Source organism: Priapulus caudatus, unplaced genomic scaffold, assembly GCF_000485595.1.
Source record: "Priapulus caudatus unplaced genomic scaffold, Priapulus_caudatus-5.0.1 Scaffold352, whole genome shotgun sequence".
NCBI classification, from domain to species: domain Eukaryota; kingdom Metazoa; phylum Priapulida; class Priapulimorpha; order Priapulimorphida; family Priapulidae; genus Priapulus; species Priapulus caudatus.
The window spans coordinates 96160-113892 of record NW_014577413.1 but is presented as its reverse complement, the minus strand read 5'-3'; the positions used below and the strand labels follow the sequence as shown (position 1 = coordinate 113892).

Below are 17733 nucleotides of genomic sequence, written 5' to 3'. Positions count from 1 at the left end.
ACACACACACACAACACACACACACACACACACACACACATACACACACACACACACACACACACACACACACACATCACACACACACACACACGCACACACACACACACACACACACACACACACAGCACACACACACACACACACACACACCACACACACACACACACACACACACACACACACACACACACACACCACACACACACACACACACACACACCACACACACATATATATATATATATATATATATATATTATCTATACCTGTAGTACGTAGGAAATTCGTCTAATGTACTTTGCGCGTATTCTTAATAGGATGGCGTTAGTACGAATATATTGTGAATGGGGTTGAATCTAGGTTTTTATCTTGTTACCGGATCGATTTAGTTTTATCGCCAGCATTAAATAATGTTTATGTGACACAGACTTCAACAATACGAGCCACTGTAACGATCGTTATTGGACGGGCCTCAGTTTGTAGACATTTTAGTATTAGTTACTCAAAAGACAGCTTCATACATATGTATTTTGTATCTAATTGCATGATGTATTATCAATCTTTGTAATGAGCACCTCGACTAATATTTGTTTATATGTTTGCACGTTACTAACTGTTGCCGTTCTGGTAGTAATATATGTGTGCAGTGAATTATTGGAGAACCTGCTTGTATATATATATATATATATGTCACGATGCGAAATTTTGTAATATGGATATTCTATGCGTCTGCGACAAATATGTTTTTGGTGGATCTCCCAACATAATATATTAACCCAATATTAGTAATCGCTTTATTTAACCGTGACCTATTATAATGTCAATAAAGTCCACAGTGTGAAGTAACGTGTTTTTGTGATAATTGCAACTATGTTCGTCCCCACCGAGTATGAAAATAAAACCCCCGACGTAACCTGACATATTAATACATTTATGAGCATAAACAAAAGAGTGGAAATCAATGTTGGGATATGAAGACGTTTTTACTTGGATGAAAATATTATATTTCTCTATCAGCTATTATGGTATTTGATTCGCTCATTATAACATAAATTTCAACTACTTGCATCTGCGTAGATAGGTATACGATTCTAGGTTGTTCTAGCTCACGTTTAGCCTAATTGCCGCATATTTCAAGCCGTTTGTCTTCTTCTTCGTTATTAGATTAGGCAAAATTACAATTGAAAGTACCAAAATAAAGTTGTTAGCTACAAAATGTTGTTTTGTCGTATCCGCGTGCATATGGGATTATTATGACAATAAGTGATGAACTGGCAGCAAAGGCTAAATGTGAGATGTACTGAAAGGTATATATGTAATGATGTCAACGTACGTGTTGCATGCATATACTTATCCTTATATCTTGTAATGTACGAGTTATATCATTATTTCAAGCTAATAAACGTTGCGCATTACTTATTGTTTGTGACTATTACTGTGCTCCGAAATCGTGAAAAAGATGCGCAATATCAATATGATTGGGATGGAAATTATAAAGCGGAATTTGAAATCACTATAGAAAAACGCAAAAATTCAGTAAATCGGTCCACGCTATAGAACGGCCATAAAATCGCGACCTTTTAGTATTATTGTCACAATGAAATAGAATTAAATGGCTGTACATATAAAACTAACTAGTAGAGAAAATGTAAAATTTCGATCATTAACCAGGCAGGTTTATCTCGAAATTTAAATATCAATTCCATTATAGGTTAATGTTACAGATACATACGCACGCACGCACGCACGCACGCTCGGCCACACACACACACACACACACACACACACACACACACACACACACACACACACACAGGGCCGTAGTGGCCTCCCAAAAAGTGCCACTGCAAAAATATGTAGCCGATGCGGGAGGTCTGGTCTCTACAGTTCAAAAATTTTTGAAATGTAGAGCTGGAAATGGCATTTCCTGCATTTTCAGGCTATGTTGAAAGCAACAATTCTGATCATTTCAAAGGTCAATTTGTAAATTTTAAAGAGGAATGTAGCTAAAGCTGATGTTTTGACTAAAGTATCTAAAATATATTATGAGTATGATAACTAATAAAACATTATTTACAAAATTGTATATACTATCAGTACATAATTATGAAAAATAAGCCTATTTTCAATCTGCATTTATACTTTCACTATGTACATCTGTATGTTTTGAAGTTTGAATTTGAATAGGCACATTGTCATATTAGATACACATTCCAGAATTATTTTTTTTTCAAATAGTGCCACGGCAGTGCCTGCTGCCGTGGCGGCCACTACGGCCCTGCACACACACACCACACACACACACACACACACACCACACACACACACACACACACACACCACACACCACACACACACCACCACACACACACACACACACACACACCACGACAATTCCACATATAGTCTCAGGTCTGTCTATGATTTATTCCGCGTAATTCAATAAACACGCACGCACACACTACCATAACAATTAGTATCCCTCAAAATCGTTTCATAATCTATACATTATCGTTTTCCTGCACACAATCATAAACCAGGGAGATGGACAGAACTTTATGCAAGGATTGTGAAAACCCATGCATAGAAATTTTCGCCAAACGTGTTGTGAACGAATAAAACGCCAGTATCACTTATCGGCAACATAGAGCTTTTTTTATCAAGTTCTTGGTGCTTTTATACTTTGACGTTTTACCAGATCTGACATAGTATCTTCATCCATTCGTTAAAACGCAGTTTATTTGAAAATAGGCCATTGGTGGCTAGAGACCGTACTGATGCTAGGTGGCAGCACTGCTCAGATAGTAACATTGGTTTCATGACACATGACACACTGCACCACGCGGTATTTTTACTGTCATAATACACACGCACACGCGCACGCGCACGCACGCACGCACGCACGCAGGGGTAGTTTTATTGCCATAATCACACGCACACGCGCACGCACGCCTGCACGCACGCACGCCACGCCCGCACACACACACACACACACACTCACGCACACAAACACACAAACACACAAACACACACACACACACACACACACACACACACACACACACACACACACACACACACACGCACAAGACTCAATAGTTCTCTCGCAACGATCTCAACAACATTGATGTTTGCGAGACCACAAAACTCCGTGTTTCCCTCATAACTATGCAATAATTGTTTTGTTATAATATGTAGTAAGAAGTAAATAATACTATTACTAGCTCCGACTGTGCGACGTTTAGCAAGCCAAGACCAAGGACAATTCCGCATTCTAGACCGCGGCGAGCATATTATTTATTAAGGGTAACTCAATAAACATAAACTCAAACTCTACTCAAATCTCAGTAATCCTCGTACCTAATCGTTTGTTACATACATAATCACAATCCAGAGGAATAGACTAGAATATTCAACATTCCGACAATCATTACACACGCAAGCACGCGAAAATAAATCGCATCTAATGACAAATTTCGGGGTAATTATTATGAGGTTTCAAGAGATAACCTTGTGTTTTACTATCATTATGCTTTGCCAGAACTGGTATACTGTTCTCCTCTAATCATTCAGACTTCTTTTCGCCTCACGTCGTGGGCCATTTAATTTTAATATTGATTTTCTTACGGTCACTATCAGCTATTATTTCATGGCACGTGACATGCTGTGCAACAATTATGATGTGGTATTTAATGCAGCCAACACACACATACATGTTATCAGGGTAGATAATGACAATTTTTCGCTCGCTCGCGCGCGCGCGTGTGTGTGTGTGTGTGTTTATTATTTATTTATTTATTTATTATTAGCTTTCCATTGATTCTCAACTGTATTTGCAATCATGTTACATGCCATTTCTTCGTCTTCGTAGCGCCCAAATTATTTGAGGTTATTGCGGACTGCATGGCGCGCGTATATGACGATTTAGTATAACGGACACGTAGATAAATATCTAATTATGTGGATAAACAATAAGTGGCGAATCAGCAATATAGATCGGAACAAATCTGTAGGAAACTGGAAATGAGGTGGTTTTACCCACTATGCCACTACAGGGCAAATCTACCTATCTGAATTTGTATCGTGCTTCGACTCACTTTCATTTCATCGCGTTCATTCCCATAACCTTGCACCGCTACAAGTAGGGTGTGTAAGTCTCTATCACGACGGATTGGGCGGTGTCGATCGATGAAAAAAGAGCAGGTGTGTTTGCGTGTAGCTAACCGCTTATTGACAGCTCTGCTCCGTTCGTAATTCAATAGTAGGCCTACGATGCGCAACCATTGGATCCCAATACGGTAATCCATGTCCATATGGCGGCATGAATCGCGGATGCAACATCCGTAGACATGCGTAATTAGTCATAGCCGATAATCTATAATTCGATCTGCTCGTTACGGTCTAGCCGTAAAAATATTAAAGAGCTCACAATGTCATATACGCGCAAAACTACATTCTAGGCAGAGTCTTCAGAGGGAAGAACATATCAAAAAGTCAAAGAATGAACGAGGACGTTGTCGCGAACAGTGTAGTTTAAATTCGGGGTATAATTAATATTCTCCTAATAATAACCATTATAATTGTGCATGTGACAGCCTACGTATGAAACTATATAAGTGAAGATATTGCCTGACACGCAGGTCCAAAAACATTAGCGGCGTAGAAACGTCGAATAAGGCAATGTAATCAAGAGCGTATTAAGTATATACTTAATACGCTCTGATGTAATGTATATTAGGTGCTTTCTTATGTTCATGCGCTGTGCTTAGGGAAAGATTACAAATGCGCGTTTCACCCGATCTTAAGAGATGGAGGCGTGACCTAAAAATTTCTGCCTTGGAGAACGATAGAGAGCACGCGAGAGTAGAAACATTCACATGTGAATGTAGGTATCAGGAGTAAGCGAACTAGCGATAATCTCATCAATGAAGAGATTGGTCTCTCATCAATGTACTTCTGATATCAGCATGTATATGCTATATTAATAAGTTGTTCAGTATTCCATACACTATAGCTTTGTTGCCGCCATTGACCAAGATGTCTCCGTACGCAGTTCCTTCTACATATATATCTATCTTATCAAGAGCACATCATTTTCTATATATGATATACGGTGTAGATATCGGTGCAGTCCAGGAATTTATTTAGAAGGCGTCATGACCGTCGCATCGGCAGTAATGATGTGTTTTCGATAGCAGCGACACGCAGCATTGTACGCGTTACTGTCAAAGAGTTGCTGCACACATACACGCACGCACGCACGCACCGCACGCACGCACGCGCAGCACCGCACACGCACACGCGCGCAACACACACACGACGCACACACACACACACACACACACACACACACACACACACGCACACACACGCACACACACGCAAACACACACACACACACACACACACACACACACACACACACACACACACACACACACACACACACACACACACACACACACACACACACACACACACACACACACACACACACACACACACACACACACACACTGACCCATTCACTACACACATGAGTTCCAATAAGGCGCAGTAATAATATGGGCTCACATCCACACTGTAAATGACACATTTCGCCGCCACCGACTTGGGTTCAGCATCTTTGCTTTCAGTCGGTGGCGGCTGCCAGTTTCCCTGCTGCCGTTCGTACGTCGTCACGCTGTGTAGATTGTCGGTCGAGTCGGTCGTACAAGGCGTCGGTGTGCGAGGCAAGCTGTGACGCAGACACACGGTCTCCGCACCCGACGACCTCGATGAAGCTCTACGTCCGTGATCTGACATCACTGTGAAATAAGAAACCAGCTCTAACTCAGACTGAGACGTAGTCAACCTTATCATTGCCACGAGGAGTTTTTACGTGCAAGTGCTATAAGAATGAAATGCTGGGTTTCGACCTATTTATTCTATGGTCGAATAGGTTGAATGACGTCACTTTGCGTAGGTATCTGCGGTACACTTTTATAATCAGCCATGTCCTCATGTAATAGGACGATAAATAAAATTTGTTTGTTGATAACTTCTTCATAAATGAACCATCTTATGGATGAACATTCTGAGATGAATAATTAGCAGAATTTGTCCGGTTAACATGCGTAAGTAGAAACACACACCAATTTTCTAAACAATAAATGTTTAGTGCGAACGCAGTAACATCAACATGCAATTGAATGCTTCATGTCACCTTTCCTGTATTATAACACTGTATATATGTAAAAAGCCAGTCGGCCAAGCAAGCCATTACAACTAGAAGGTTCACGACAACTTCCTAAAGTTGGCTAATCCAGAAAATTACACGCATCACCGGAATCGCTATAGTTGTACAATATGTGTCACAAATTTTGACAAGCAGGTTCTCCAATAATTCACTGCACACATATATTACTACCAGAACGGCAACAGTTAGTCACGTGCAAACATATAAACAAATATTAGTCGAGGTGCTCATTACAAAGAGTGATAATAACAGCATGCAATTAGATACAAAATACATATGTATGAAGCTGTCTTTTGAGTAACTAATACTAAAATGTCTACAGAACTGAGGCCCGTCCCAATAACGATCGTTACAGTTGCTCGTATTGTTGAAGTCTGTGTCACATAAACATTATTTAATGCTGCGATAAAACTACATCGATCCGGTAACAAAATGAAAACTTAGATTCAACCCCATTCACAATGTATTCGTATTAACGCCATCCTATTAAGAATACGCGCAAAAGTACATTAGATGCGTGCGTGCGTGCGTGCGTGCGTGCGTGCGTGTATGTGTGCAGCAACTCTTTGACAGTAACGCGTACAATGCTGCGTGTCTGCTCATCGTAACACATCATTACTGCCGATGCGACGGTCATGACGCCTTCTAAATAAATTCCTGGCACTGCACCGATAGTCTACACCGTATATATTCATATATAGAAATTGATGTGCTCTTGATAAGATAGATATATATGTAGAAGGAACTGCGTACGGGAGACTATCTTGGTCAATGGCGGCAACAAAGCTATAGTGTATGCCGATACTGAACAACTTATTAATATAGCATATAAATGCTGATATCAGAAGTACATTGATGAGAGACCAATCTCTTCATTGATGAGATTATCGCTAGTTCGCTTACTCCTGATACCTACATTCACAATGTGAATGTTTCTACTCTCGCGTGCTCTCTATCGTTCTCCAAGGCAGACATTTTTTTAGGTCACGCCTCCATCTCTTAAGATCGGTGAAACGCGCATTTGTAATCTTTCCCTAAGCACAGGCATGAACATAAGAAAGCACCTAATATACATTACATCAAGAGCGTATTAAGTATATACTTAATACGCTCTTGATTACATTGCCTTATTCGACGTTTCTACGCCGCTAATGTTTTTGGACCTGCGTGTCAGGCAATATCTTCACTTATATAGTATATTCATACGTAGGTTGTCACATGCACAATTATAATGGTTATTATTAGGAGATAGTTAATTATACCCCGAATTTAAACTACACTGTTCGCGACAACGTCCTCGTTCATTCTTTGACTTTTTGATATGTTCTTCCCTCTGAAGACTCTGCCTAGAATGTAGTTTTGCGCGTATATGACATTGTGAGCTCTTTAATATTTTTACGGCTAGACCGTAACGAGCAGATCGAATTATAGATTATCGGCTATGACTAATTACGCATGTCTACGGATGTTGCATCCGCGATTCATGCCGCCATATGGAACATGGATTACCGTATTGGGATCCAATGGTTGCGCATCGTAGGCCTACTATTGAATTACGAAGCGGAGCAGAGCTGTCAATAAGCGGTTAGCTACACGCAAACACACCTGCTCTTTTTTCATCGATCGACACCGCCCAATCCGTCGTGATAGAGGACTTACACACCCTACTTGTAGCGGTGCAAGGTTATGGGAATGAACGCGATGAAATGAAAGTGAGTCGAAGCACGATACAAATTCAGATAGGTAGATTTGCCCTGTAGTGGCATAGTGGGTAAAACCACCTCATTTCCAGTTTCCTACAGATTTGTTCCGATCTATATTGCTGATTCGCAACTTATTGTTTATCCACATAATTAGATATTTATCTACGTGTCCGTTATACTAAATCGTCATATACGCGCGCCATGCAGTCCGCAATAACCTCAAATAATTTGGGGCGCTACGAAGACGAAGAAATGGCATGTAACATGATTGCAAATACAGTTGAGGATCAATGGAAAGCTAATAAATAAATAAATAAATAAATAAATAAACACACACACACACGCGCGCGCGCGCGCGAGCGAGCGAAAAATTTGTCATTATCTACCCCTGATAACATGTATGTGTGTGTTGGCTGCATTAAATACCACATCATAATTGTTGCACAGCATGTCACGTGCCATGAAATAATAGCTGATAGTGACCGTAAGAAAATCAATATTAAAATTAAATGGCGCCACGACGTGAGGCGAAAAGAAGTCTGAATGATTAGAGGAGAACAGTATACCAGTTCTGGCAAAGCATAATGATAGTAAAACACAAGGTTATCTCTTGAAACCTCATAATAATTACCCCGAAATTTGTCATTAGATGCGATTTATTTTCGCGTGCTTGCGTGTGTAATGATTGTCGGAATGTTGAATATTCTAGTCTATTCCTCTGGATTGTGATTATGTATGTAACAAACGATTAGGTACGAGGATTACTGAAGATTTGAGGTAGAGTTTGAGTTTATGTTTATTGAGTTACCCTTAATAAATAATATGCTCGCCGCGGTCTAGAATGCGGAATTGTCCTTGGTCTTGGTTTGCTAAACGTCGCACAGTCGGAGCTAGTAATAGTATTATTTACTCCTGACTTTACATACTATAACAAAACAATTATTGCATAGTTATGAGGGAAATACGGAGTTTTGTGGTCTCACAAACATCAATGTTGTTGAGATCGCTTGCGGAGAGAACTATTGAGTCTTGTGCGTGTGTGTGTGTGTGTGTGTGTGTGTGTGTGTGTGTGTGTGTGTGTGTGTGTGTTGTGTGTTTGTGTGTGTTTGTGTGCGTGAGTGTGTGTGTGTGTGTGGTGCGGGCGTGCGTGCGTGCGTGCAGGCGTGCGTGCGCGTGTGCGTGTGGTATTATGGCAATAAACTACCCCGTGCGTGCGTGCGTGCGTGCGTGCGCGTGCGCGTGTGCGTGTGTATTATGACAGTAAAAAACCGCGTGGTGCAGTGTGTCATGTGTCATGAAACCAATGTTACTATCTGAGCAGTGCTACCCTAGCATCAGTACGGTCTCTAGCCACCAATGGCCTATATTCAAATAAACTGCGTTTTAACGAATGGATGAAGATACTATGTCAGATCTGGTAAAACGTCAAAGTATAAAAAGCACCAAGAACTTGAAAAAAAAGCTCTATGTTGCCGATAAGTGATACTGGCGTTTTATTCGTTCACAACACGTTTGGCGAAAATTTCTATGCATGGTTTTCCACAATCCTTGCATAAAGTTCTGTCCATCTCCCTGGTTTATGATTGTGTGCAGGAAAACGATAAGTATTTAGATTATGAAACGATTTTGAGGGATACTAATTGTTTATGGTAGTGTGTGCGTGCGTGTTTATTGAATATACGCGGAATAAATCATAGACAGACCTGAGACTATATGTGGAATTGTTCGTGGTGTGTGTGTGTGTGTGTGTGTGTGTGTGTGTGTGGTGTGTGTGTGTGTGTGTGTGTGTGTGTGTGTGTGTGTGTGTGTGTGTGTGTGGTGTTGTGTGTTGTGCAGGGCCGTAGTGGCCGCCACGGCAGCACGGCACTGCCGTGGCACTATTTTGAAAAAAAATAATTCTGGAATGTGTATCTAATATGACAATGTGCCTATTCAAATTCAAACTTCAAAACATACAGATGTACATAGTGAAAGTATAAATGCAGATTGAAAATAGGCTTATTTTTCATAATTATGTACTGATAGTATATACAATTTGTAAATAATGTTTATTAGTTATCATACTCATAATATATATTTTAGATACTTTAGTCAAAACATCAGCTTTAGCTACATTCCTCTTTAAAATTTACAAATTGACCTTTGAAATGATCAGAATTGGTTGCTTTCAACATAGCCTGAAAATGCAGGAAATGCCATTCCAGCTCTACATTTCAAAAATTTTTGAACTGTAGAGACCAGACCTCCCGCATCGGCTACATATTTTTGCAGTGGCACTTTTTGGGAGGCCACTACGGCCCTGGTGTGTGTGTGTGTGTGTGTGTGTGTGTGTGTGTGTGTGTGTGTGTGTGTGTGTGTGCCCGAGCGTGCGTGCTGCGTGCGTGCGTATGTATCTGTAACATTAACCTATAATGGAATTGATATTTAAATTTCGAGTAAAACCTGCCTGTTAATGATCGAAATTTTACATTTTCTCTACTAGTTAGTTTTATATGTACAGCCATTTAATTCTATTTCATTGTGACAATAATACTAAAAGGTCGCGATTTTATGGCCGTTCTATACGTGGATCGATTTACTGAATTTTTGCGTTTTTCTATAGTGATTTCAAATTCCGCTTTATAAATTCCATCCCAATCATATTGATATTGCGCATCTTTTTCACGATTTCGGAGCACAGTAATAGTCACAAACAATAAGTAATGCTGCAACGTTTATTAGCTTGAAATAATGATATAACCTCGTACATTACAAGATATAAGGATAAGTATATGCATGCAACACCGTACGTTGACATCATTACATATATACCTTTCAGTACATCTCACATTTTAGCCTTGCTGCCAGTTCATCACTTATTGTCATAATAAATCCCACATATGCACGCGGATACGACAAAACAACATTTTGTAGCTAACAACTTTATTTTGGTACTTTCAATTGTAATTTTGCCTAATATAATAACGAAGAAGAAGACAAACGGCTTGAAATATGCGGCAATTAGGCTAAACGTGAGCTAGAACAACCTAGAATCGTATACCTATCTACGCAGATGCAAGTAGTTGAAAATTATGTTATAATGAGCGAATCAAATACATAATAGCTGATAGAGAAATATAATATTTTCATCCAAGTAAAAACGTCTTCATATCCCAACATTGATTTCCACTCTTTTGTTTATGCTCATAAATGTATTAATATGTCAGGTTACGTCGGGGGTTTATTTTCATACTCGGTGGGGACGAACATAGTTGCAATTATCACAAAAACACGTTACTTCACACTGTGGACTTATTGACATTATAATAGGTCACGGTTAAATAAAGCGATTACTAATATTGGGTTAATTATATTATGTTGGAGATCCACCAAAAACATATTTGTCGCAGACGCATAGAATATCCATATTACAAAATTTCGCATCGTGACATATATATATATATATATACAGCAGGTTCTCAATAATCACTGCACACTATATTACTACCAGAACGGCAACAGTTAGTAACGTGCAAACATATAAACAAATATTAGTCGAGGTGCTCATTACAAAGATTGATAATAACATCATGCAATTAGATACAAAATACATATGTATGAAGCTGTCTTTTGAGTAACTAATACTAAAATGTCTACAAAACTGAGGGCCGTCCCAATAACGATCGTTACAGTGGCTCGTATTGTTGAAGTCTGTGTCACATAAACATTATTTAATGCTGCGATAAAACTAAATCGATCCGGTAACAAGATAAAAACCTAGATTCAACCCCATTCACAATATATTCGTACTAACGCCATCCTATTAAGAATACGCGCAAAAGTACATTAGACGAATTTCCTACGTACTACAGTTATAGATAATATATATATATATATATATATATATAATATATGTGTGTGTGTGTGTGTGTGTGTGTGTGTGTGTGTGTGTTGTTGTGTGTGTGTGGTGTGTGTGTGTGTGTGGTGTGTGTGTGTGTTGTGTGTGTCTGTGTGTTTGTGTGTGTGTGTGTGTGTGTGCGTGGTGTGTGTTGTGTGTGTGTGTGTGTGTGTGGTGTGTGTGTGTATGTGTGTGTGTGTGTGTGTGTGTGTGTGTGTGTGGTGTGTGTGTGTGTGTGTGGTGGGTGTGTGTGTGTGTGTGTGTGTGTGCGTGTGGGTGTGTGGTGTGTGTGTGTGTGTGTGTGTGGTGTGTGGTGTGTGTGTGTGTGGTGTGTGTGTGTGTGTCGTGTGTGTGTGTGTGTGTGTGTATTAACGTACCGACGTTAAGGTAAATACAGTTAATACAGTTTCTTGGACGAAACATTACACAACAAAAACAACGTATGTAACAATGTATTAATATGTCAGGTTACATCGGGGGTTTTATTTGCATACTCGGTGAGAACGGACATAGTTGCAATTATCACAAAAACACGTTACTTTACACTGTGGACTTTATTAAAATTATAATAGGTCACGGTTAAACAAAGCGATTACACATATTGGGTTAATATATTATGTTGGGAGATCCACCGAAAACATATTTTGCGCAGACGCATAGAATATTCATATTACAAAATTTCGCATCGTGACGTATATATATAATTATATATATATATATATATATATATATACGTCATTCCTGACCTAAATACTTATTACATTTAAAATGCAAAGTAATGCAACAATTTGTGTAAAAGTGCTCATGTTTCGCACACAATCAAAAATGCGATTAAGAATAATTAGCGATAGCTTTGTTGTTAACGATCAATGTTTCGCTCCTGTCTCTTAAACTATACAACGACATATATAAATATAAATTTATAAGGCGTAGTGCATTATCACACGAGCGATATTCAAATAATGCGATATTCGTTGTTATTGTTGGAATGTTATCTATAGGTGAGGTTTTATAACGGAGTTGCCTTAAACAGTCTCAAGCGTGCGACACTCTCTGCATCGTTTCGATGTTTTTAAACTTGATACGGGCATACTGTAAGTAAACCATCCTAATAAGAATTAGGCTGTTCGACCATATGTTCGATAATCTATGAATAAGTTATTAATAAATCTGCATGAATGTTTCAACGCGGGGCAGCTATGTTAATTAATTGCGGGTATACCTGTGGCATACTATGAAAATATATTACCGCGGCAAAATGGGAAATATAACACATCGTAATTGTGGTTTTATGATCGTCTACGACTTGTGGCCATATCATAAACGAACCTATCAATAATTATAAATTTAGAATGAATAATTCGTAATCTAAAAACACTTTATATGTAGTCGCAGCAGCAATTCTGTTAATTTTGCTAAACGTCTTTCTCGTATACTCGCTAACTCGTGAATTTTAAATATTATGTCGATATACCCAGTGGATGCCAGACACTGGTTGTGGCATGGGAACTCATGTCAGCACAAAACACAAAACTTACTTTTGGTTAGGACTCTTGTTTGTGTTCGCGTCTGCCACTACCGGCGTTATCTACTTTACTATTTGCCGCACTGGTTGTGGCAATGATGGTCTGGTGCAATATCCGGGGATTTACTGCGTGTGGATATTTGTGTTGTTTCGTATTCGTCGAACCTTTCTCGTGGCTACTTTTTACTGACGTCACCTCGACGCGTTCTGGTTTCTCGTCAGGAACCGACGTTATGTGGGTTTGACCTGGGTGGTCTGGGAGCTGACGATTCTGTGTTTTTCGATGACCAAGACGACGACGTTTTCGAATTCGGACTGCTTACATCCGACAGCGCGCTGTAGAGTTTACACTCTGGTTGGACCCACTTCACGCTCGTTACGCTTAGATGCAGTGGTTTACATTGCATCTTTGACTTTCCGCTCTCACTTATTTGTACCGCTGAGGTAGGTTCAGGGTTTGCCGAGATATACGCGTCATCCCGCCCAGTTACCTCAGGTTTCTATCGGAGGCGTTCTCAGTCGTAGCCAGATATTGTATAGTGCTGCCATCTGGAGTGCGCATTCGGTCCATTTTCTCGCTGTGCTGCATCTGGAGTCGCATTCTGGTCCATTTTCTCGCTTGGCTATAGTCTTTTGCCTCCGGCAGTTCAACGTCGTTGCTTCTCCGTTATAATGCTGAGATCGGCTGCCGAGGTGTCGGATTCCCGTCCATTAACAGTACCTTCACATTGTGTGTCATCAATTACTGATCCCGTTTTGTCCTGAAAGGATAAGAATAATGGAAATAAGGGCGCCACCAAAAACGCACGCAACAACGCGCACAAACCACATACGCCAAGCGCACCGCACTCACCACGCGGCGTGCCACGCCAAACGCGCGCGCACCCACACGCACACACGCGCGCACGCACGCACGCCCTCCCCCTACCACACCACACACCACACACTCACACCACACACCACACACACACACACCAACACACACACACACACCACACACACACACACACACATCACGCGACACACACACACACCCGCACACACACACACACACACCACAGCACACCACACACGACACACACACACACACAACACGACACACACACAACACAAGGCCAACGACCCATTCACTACACACCATTGAGTTCAAATAAGGCGCAGTAATAATATGGGCTCACCATTCCACACTGTAAATGACACATTTCGCCGCCACCGACTTGGGTTCAGCATCTTTGCTTTCAGTCGGTGGCGGCTGCCAGTTTCACTGCTGCCGTTCGTACGTCGTCACGGCTGTTAGATTGTCGGTCGAGTCAGTCGTTACATAGGTCGGTGCTGCGAGGCAAGCTGTGACGCAGAACTACGGTCTCCGCACCCGACGACCTCGATGAAGCTCTACGTCGTGATCTGACATCACTGGTGAAATAAGAAACCAGCTCTAACTCAGACTGAGACGTAGTCAACCTTATTCATTGCCACGAGGAGTCTTTTACGGGCAAGTGCTATAGAGAATGAAATGCTGGTTCGACCTATTTGATTCTATGGTCGAATACGGTTGAGATGACGCACTTTTTGGGCGGGGGTAGTATTCTGCGGTACACTTTTATAATCAAGCATGTCCTCTGTATTAGCGACGAATAAATAAATATTTGTGTTGTTGAATAACTTCTTCATAAATGAACCATCTTTACAGATGAACTTCTGAGATGAATAATTAGCTAGACTTTGTCCGTTTAAATGCGTAAGTTAGAAACACACACCAATTTTCAAAATAAATGTTTTAGTGCGCGAACGCAGTAACATTCATACATGCAATTGAATGCTTCATGCTCAACCTTTCCTGTATTATAACACTTATATATGGTATAAAGCAGTCCCCGGCCCAAGCCAGCCATTACGACTAGAAGGTTCAGACAACTTCCTAAGTTGGCTAATCCAGAAAATTACACGCATCACGGAATCGCTATAGTTGATACAAATATTGGGTCACAAATTTTGAGCAGCAGGTGCTCCAAATAATTTCACTTACACATGATAATTACTACCAGAACGCAAACAGTTAGTGCAGCGTGCAAACATATAAACATATATTAGTCGAGGTGCTCATTACAAAGAGTGATAATAACCAGTATGCAATTAGATACAAAATACATATGTATTGAAGCTGGCCTTTGGAGTTAACTAATACTAAACATGTCTACAGAACTGAGGCCCGTCCCAATAACGATCGTTTACAGTTGCTCGTATGTTGAAGTCTGTGTCACATAAACATTATTTAATGCTGCTAAAACTACATCGATCCGGTAACAAAATGAAAACTTAGATTCGACCCCATTCACAATGTAATTCGTATAACGCCATCCTATTAGAATACGCGCAAAAGTACATTAGATGAATTTCCTCAGCGTATACAGGTATAGATAATATATAGATAATATATATATATATAGTATAGTATATAATATATATATAATATATTTATTATATATTATATAGTATGATTGTGTGTGGGTGTGTGTGTGGGTGCGTGCGTGCGTGCGTGCGTGCGTGGTGTCGTGGGTTGTGTGTGTTGTTGTGTGTGTGTGTGTGTGGATGTGTGTGTGTGTGTGTGTGTGTGTGTGTGTGTGTGTGTGTGGTATTACTACCGACGTAAAGTAAATACGTTAATCAGTTTATCCGACCGAAACATTACACAACAAAAACGAACATCGACTGACGGGGACGACGACGAACAAAAACGATTGACAACCACAGAAATGGCGTATCCAATAATGATTGGAACACAATAGCGACGGCAATGTCAACAACGGTGAAGTCACCAACATCATAATCAATAACAGGCAGCTGGCAGCTACGCTGCTGCCTACTATTACTACTACTACTACTACTTATACTTACCTACTACTACTACTACTACTACTACTACTACGTACTATCTACTGACTACTACTATTACTACTACCTACAACTAACTACTACTACTACTACTATATACTAATATTATAACTACTGACTACTACCTACTACTACTACTACTAGCTACTACTACTGACTACTACTACAACTACTACTACTATACACTCTACCTACTAATATTACTACTACTACTATACTATACTACTACTTACTCCTACTCCTAACGGCGTTGCGTGCGTGTGCTGGCCTGTGTGGGCTCGTATGCCCGACCGTGTCTGTGTGCGTGTCTGTGTGCGTGCGTGTTGATGGTTTGGCGCGCTATTTACCTTAATATTGGCAACTTATAAGTCTTCAGAAATGTGTAATGCATATATGTGTATTGCATGGTATAATACATAACAATAATAATATGAATTGTGACAATCAGGGGAGAAAATAAAACTAATATTTTATTCACGTCCTGATAAATATGAATTATGGGTACATTTATTTGCTGACAAGTGTGCCAGACATACCCCCGCCAGTCGATCGATGTTCCACAGCGAAAATAAACCACCAAGCATGGCAAACAATTAAAAATAGACAATACATAATAAACATATACACAATAAAATAATTGGAGTATAGCTACCACATTGTAGCAATGCTTCTCTTGCAATTGCATGGTAACATTCGGGTTTATATTTACGCAAAAATACGAGCTCCCTCGCAGGTCTATGTAAGTTTGGTGCTCCTTCGTGGGCAAACATGGCATTACCTATGTACAGATTCTACTTGGCAATCAAAACTGTTTGACAAAACACAAGCCACTTATGGCAAATGCGAACTGAAACAAAATTGTTCGAAATGTGCTAAAACTGTTGTGCTAGCCTGAATTTTGCTAATTCCGGAAACAAATATATGGCTTAAATGATGACATGATGAATTGTTTGAGAAACAATATTATTCTTACTTTTTTTTTAAGTTTTAAATTATCGTGAAATACTTGGCTGTTTTTGTCGTATTGGGTTAAATAAAGGAGTAAGCAAGGAGGAATTAGAACAGTTATTTTGAACTCGCAAGGCAACGCCAGAAGCAAGGTATCGGGGTTAAGCTCGATTATGGTATTCAGCCTGATAGAGCACACGCGGTATTTGCTATACAGGTATACCTTCCGTAACAAATCTTCTTATATCTATAAGTTATTATATAATATATATATTAACGAATCTAATCGTACCTGTCATTAGACTTGTGTAAATCATTGAAAAACATGTTTACCCATTTCATCAGCCAGGTCAACGCTAAGCGTACGTGGGCTTACCTCCCCCTCCCCATATTCAATACGGCGTGGATCAACTGTCTCGGTTGATATTTTTGCCACAGCTTGAAGCTATTAACTAGTCACTCAAATAGCAGACGACAAGCGTATCCATATTCATGTTCTAAGAACAAAGCGGTAATTAATATCAGTGAATGCTATAGCCTCATTACG

General features: G+C 40.0%; 1 protein-coding gene across 1 annotated transcript in view; it reads right to left on the bottom strand.

Annotated features, from left to right (window-relative positions):
* Positions 1-4948: 4948 nt before the first annotated feature.
* LOC106809407 (cGMP-specific 3',5'-cyclic phosphodiesterase-like) overlaps positions 4949-17733 on the bottom strand; it is a gene marked incomplete at its 5' end in the record, with an annotated part of 41228 nt that continues 28443 nt past the window's right edge. Inside the window, 2 exon segments of the mRNA XM_014812471.1 lie at positions 4949-4979; positions 5525-5810. Coding sequence (XP_014667957.1) covers positions 4949-4979; positions 5525-5810 — 317 coding nt within the window.